Raw genomic sequence first — 6,000 nt, forward strand, 5'->3', positions numbered from 1 at the left:
TCTGTTGACGTGTCTATCTCATTTCTCTGTGATTTCATACAAGTCTGCATCTTTGTATCCTCAGCACCTACACAGTGCCTAGATTTTAATAAACATTTGTGGAAAGAATGGAATATATCTGAATGATTGCAGGAGACTATTCCTCTGACGTTTTGATCCAGAGATGTACTGGCCACCTTGCAGTATAGAGAGACAGTGATACCCCCAAAATGTTTTAAAAGGTCTTGAGTATTATATTTTGGCATTGCAGATATGAAATTATTATTATTCTTGGTTTCTTGCTTTTATATTTCAGCATTTAACTGATTGCCTAAGGAATTAATCTAACAATGATAGCTGCTGTTAATAACTCAGTTTCTAATTGAAGACATTTATAAGTATATTTTTATATTTTTAAGTGTATTGTAAATGAATAATTATTGTGTTGGCCTCATATGTTTATTGGCTAGCTAGGAACTTATTTCTTGTTGCTGTTTCGGTTAATAACAAATGACTGATGAAGGAAACCATGCTCCACAATAGAGAAAAATTTCAGTGTATGAAAAAGAACTTAAAGGAAAATAAAAACTTTTCACTTAAGGATAAATTTCTATATCTCTAGTTCCATACTGTTGGATATTATGGCCGAAAGGTGTATGGGGACCGTGGGGAAGGGAGAGGAGTAAGAAGGTGGTGGGTTGGACCCTATCTGGGAGAAAGGACTAACTTGGTCACAGGAGTCAGCCCTCGTCAGAGAGTCTGGAAGTTCAACATACAAGCCTTAGTCTGTCTGCGTTGCTGATAAAAGGTGGGTCCTGAGTGGGGTGATGAGTGGGGAGGTGAGTAGGATTTTCTGGAGAGTGGCCATACTCAGTTGAGGCTAAGTTAAGCTTCAGCACTTTACCCTCTGTGCTCCTTTAGCCCTTTTTGCATCCCTCTGTTGGGGAGCATGGAGCATGATAATGAAATCACTCATTTACTTCCATCTTCTCCCTGAAGTTATGAAACCTCATGGGCACAGATTTTGCTTCTTTTCATCCTTGTGTTCCCGGTATCTAATTCACATTAAGCACTCAGTGAGTGTTTACGGAGTGAACACGTAGAGGGCAGGGAGGTGGGCATGTGAGGGTTGCCCGGGCTGGGTGAGGGAGCGGGGAGGGTGGTATGATGGTCTCGCTGGGATTTTAGCTCAGCAAAGGGATTTGTCTAATTTGAACCTGCTTTCCAGCCTCAGAGGGAGCTGTGTGAAGGCAAAGTGACAGCATCTAGTGAGCGTGGCTAGTAAGGTCTAGGCAGGTTTTAGAGACCTCAGGATAGGGTTCAAAGTCCTAGTGCAATGGGCAGCCTGAAACTTGGTGGATATGTGGATGGCAGGTCTTCAACCAGGTGTCCATGGACAGTAAGAATCCCTTCAGACAGAAGCCCTGGCAGAGAGGGGGCTCTTTCTCGTCTTCTGCCAGGACCAGCCCTGCAAACCTCAGCGCTTACTGTTGGATAGAGTTAGAGACGGCGAGGATGCTTCTATTCAGGGAATGAGCATACTGTGTCCTTGTGTCCGTGTTTCTTCCTTTGAGCTGGTCTTAGCCATATTACCCCCACTGTCACTTTGTGGTGACGATAAATTTAATTTTCAGAAAGTGACCTAAATGGACAGATTAGCCACTCGGCAGACTGAGTTGCTTCCAGGGTGCAGCTGCTCTTTTAAAGATAGTCATGGTATTATGTGCATCCTCGAGTGCATTTTTTTTTCTCTTTTTTTTTTTTTTTGAGTGCATTTTTTTATGATAGGCTGTGAGAATTTTTTAGCTTATTTAGAAAATATCTTTTCTCCCAAAGAGCTATGACTTGGCTTAGTGAAAACTTCAAGGTCGATCTGTACTGGTGTTTTTTGTTGCGAAGGTGAAGCTTTATCTACAGGTCGCCCGGGATTCAAATCTTGCTTCTCTTCCTTACTAACTGTGTAGCCTTGGCAAGTTACTTAACCTTTCAGAGCTTTGTAAGATGGGTTGTTTGAAGATTACCGCTAATGCCTGCACGGTTCCTAGTACTGGGGCTGGCGCGTGGTGGGGACTCACTCAGTGGCAGCTCCCATCATTACCTTTGTCAGGAAGGCACACAGACACTTTCTAACAAAGAGGAAGTGAGCAAGTATCTGAAATTTGTTCTCGTGCTGGTTTTACCGAGAAAGGATGATAGCGCTGCACACCCAACTACAAGATGCAACTTGCTAAACAGATAGGAGGTATCTACTTTTCATGTTTTGGGGTGCTTTGTTTTTGTTTTTTGCACCTTTGGTAACAGTACACAGTTGCTGAGCTAGATGCTCCATTTTCAAGAACATTGCAAAAGCCACTAAATGAGATCATTTTCCATGCAAGAATATTGAAAGCTGATTATAGCTTCAGGGCATTTTTTCCATTCTTGCATAAGCCATCCTTTTCAATTATTTCAGCATCACCATACATAATAGAGAGCGACACAGAGGTGCTGGGTGATTTCACTGTATCACACACCATTTCCTTTTGGAGAGGCCTTTTAAGGGGTGATACAGTGAGATTTAAGGCATTAAATCTCTTTTGTTTATTGGAAAATATGCTTTTTTTAATCTACCTTCCTTTAGGAAGTCTTTAAAATTGACAGATTATGAATAAGTAGATACAAAATTATTACATCTCTTTGCAGCTACTCTGAGTTGCAGATAAATTCTGTAATATTTTAAAAATTCTTGGTAGGAAGAAAGGATCCTGGATTTTTTAATTTAGGGTGCTACTATGTGTTTTAATTCCTGCTGCTATTGGCCCAAGTATTATCTGAAGAAGTAAGTATATTAAGCAGAGAGTATTTTTATCTTTGAAAATGATGTTTTATTGCTACAGGTCTTTTTTAGTAAGTGGTAAAAGTGTCCTTAAGGTTGACCAAAATCTTAAGGTATATTTTCTCACATTTGAATATAACTCTTAGTTTTTCCATATGCCTGTAGCCCTAACACTACAAATGGTAAAAATGTAATGAATGTTTGCAAGAGAGACTTTCTGATTCTTCTTGCCGTGGGCAGAATTAGTTAATGATATTCATTCAGATGCAGGATGGTACAAATGGGGCATATTAAGAGGCTTAAATTAGGTCAAATTGAATAATTGAATTTATTCCTTTACTTAAAAACAGCTTAATCAGCTCAGAGTGCTGAACTCTAAAAAAAGTTTAATTAAATATTAATAGAGAGTTTATGTTTTCAACTTTATCTTCATTTACAATGATTATATGTTATTTTCCTCCTTTGTTACCTTTTATAGATAGTCGGAGGTGAAGTTCGGCCCTTCTCACTTGATGGAGAATTTGATTATGACGCTGTGATGCTAACCCCCAAGTTCACTCCTGCAGAGATAGATACCATCAAAGAGCTATGCAAGCAAAAGAGAAAGAGCACAGACTTAGAGAAACCCCGGGACTGATCCACCAAGACATCTTCGTGTTTATTTTTATTTTGTTCTTATTCGAGCAACATTAGAATAAAATATATACCTACTATAATCCCTTTTGTGGAAATTTGTGTGTGCGTTGATTTATCAGAGTTATTTGTCAGTAGGGAGATGAAACTTTATAGGGTTTTATGAGACTCTACCCTTACAGAGTTCTCTTCTGTCACATGGCTGCATCCATGGCTGGTAGGGGGAGATGGAGGTGGCAAATGGGGACAGGAAGCGGTGCCTACAGAAGGGTCCATCTGATGAGAGTGCGGAAACTAGGTAATGTTGGGTATCGTAACAAAGACTGGAAATTTCATCCCGCCTCCTTGGGGAGGAAGAGCAGTTGAACATGCAAAACACAAAGAACTGACTATGTGATAGGTCACTGGTCTCAGCTATCCAGAGATAGTGGTATGAATGTGAGTGCTGCGAGGTTGGGCTTCTAGGATTGATTGGGAAAAGACTTTACTGAAAAAGAAAGCGTCTGAGAATTGATTATATGTCATACATTAAATTCTTGTACTTTGTTATTGCTGTTCAGCCATGTGTGAGGAAAGTTACAAAGTACAAGGAATGATCTCTATTTCCAGAAGTTTACAGTATCATTTGAGAAGGGAAGGCACGGATAGAGAAGACAACTAGAGAATGTAGAGACTATTAGGAAGTGCTAATTGTGTAAAATACCCACGAATGCTTTAAAGGGAGGAGAAAAAGTGGTGAAGGCACAGACGAAGGGGGAATAGTATGTATGAAGTAACTTTTATCATTGAAGGAATCAGTAACATCAAATGTACTTAGTCTTTTTTTTCTTTGACTGTATATATTTTATTTCTATTTTTTCTTTTCCATTATGGTTTATTATAGGATATTGAATATAGTTCCCTGTGCTATATAGTAGGACCTTGCTTATCCATTCTATATATCAGGGGTCCCCAACCCCCGGGCCATGGACCAGTATCCATCTGTGGCCTGTTAGGATCCGGGCCACGCAGCAGGAAGTGAGCAGTGGGCAGGTGAGCAAACAAAGCTTCATCTGTATTTACAGCCGCTCCCCATCGCTCGCATTACCGCCTGAGCCCCGCCTCCTGTCAGATCAGCGGCGGCATTAGATTCTCATGGGAGCGCGAACCCTGCTGTGAACTGCGCATGCGAGGGGTCTAGGTTGTGCGCTCCTTACGAGAATCTAATGCCTGATGATCTGGGGAGGAGCCGAGGCGGTGATGCCAGCACTGGGGAGCGGCTGCAAATACAGTTTATCAGTAGCAGAGAGGTCTGACTGCACAGAGACCATAACAAATCAGTTGCTTGCAGACTCATATCAAAACCCTATCAGTGAGCGGCAAGTGAAAACAAGCTCAGGGCTCCCACCGGTTCTGCATCATGGTGAGTTGTATAATTATTTCATTATATATTACAGTGTAATAATAGCAGAAATAAAGTACACAATAAATGTAATGCGCTTGAATCATCCCCAAACCATCCCCTCCCATCCTACTCTGTGGAAAAATTGTCTTCCGCGAAACTGGTCCCTGGTGCCAACAGTGTTGGGGACTGCTGCTGTATCTAATAGCTTGCATCTGCTAATCCCCAACTCCCCATCCATTCCTCCCCTGCCCCCCCCCAACACCCTGGCAACCACAAGTCTGTTGTCTGTGTCTGTGAGTCTGTTTCTGTTTCCTAGATAAGTTCATTTGTGTCATATATTAGATTCCACATACAAGTGATATCATATGGTTATTTGTCTTTTTCTGACTTGGTTCACTTAGTATGAGAATCTCTAGGTCCATCCATGTTGCTGCAAATGACATTACTTCATCTTTTTTTATGGCTGAATAGTATTCCATTATATATATATATATATATATATATATATATACACACACACCATATCTTCTTTATTCATCTGTTGATAGACATTTAGGCTGTTTCCGTATCTTGGCTGTTGTCAATGGTGCTGCTGTGAACATTGCGATGCATGTATCCTTTTGAATTATAATTTTGTCTAGATATATGCCCAGGAGTGGGATTTCAGGATCATATGGCAACTCTATTTTTCGTTTTTTTGAGGAACCACCATACTGTTTTCCATACCAGCTGCACCAATTTCAAATGTACTTAGTCTTAATTAGTTTTCATACAGGCCTGTGCTTGTGTGTGTGTAGATATTCATAGAAACTGCCATTTATATTCCTTACAAAAAACGCTCTTGATTTAATATTGCTGTAGTCAGGTGATTTCCACATCTATTTTTCTTTGTCTAGTCAAAAGACTTTCACAAAACACCATTTATGTGCCAAGCCTGTGCTAGGCAATGGGGAGGATACAAGTAAATTAGACATGGTCTGACATAGTGGGGAAGACAAATGTATAAACAAATAATTATGGTAGAGCTGCCTATGCTAGGCAATGGGGAGGATACAAGTAAATTAGACATGGTCTGACATAGTGGGGAAGACAAATGTATAAACAAATAATTATGGTACAGCTGCCCTGTCCAACATCATAGCCACTAGCCACTAGTGTGACTGAGGAACCGATTTTTAAATGTTATTTT

General features: G+C 40.4%; 1 protein-coding gene across 1 annotated transcript in view; it reads left to right on the forward strand.

Moving 5' to 3' along the window:
* IFTAP (intraflagellar transport associated protein) overlaps positions 1-3,518 on the forward strand; it is a 60,004-nt gene extending 56,486 nt beyond the window's left edge. The window contains exon 7 of the mRNA XM_065882025.1: positions 3,273-3,518. Within this exon, the coding sequence (XP_065738097.1) occupies positions 3,273-3,431 (159 nt within the window). The 3' untranslated portion in view covers positions 3,432-3,518. The remainder of the gene's footprint in view (positions 1-3,272) is intronic.
* Positions 3,519-6,000: the final 2,482 nt, after the last annotated feature.

This window comes from Phocoena phocoena, chromosome 8 (assembly GCF_963924675.1).
Source record: "Phocoena phocoena chromosome 8, mPhoPho1.1, whole genome shotgun sequence".
NCBI classification, from domain to species: Eukaryota; Metazoa; Chordata; class Mammalia; order Artiodactyla; family Phocoenidae; genus Phocoena; species Phocoena phocoena.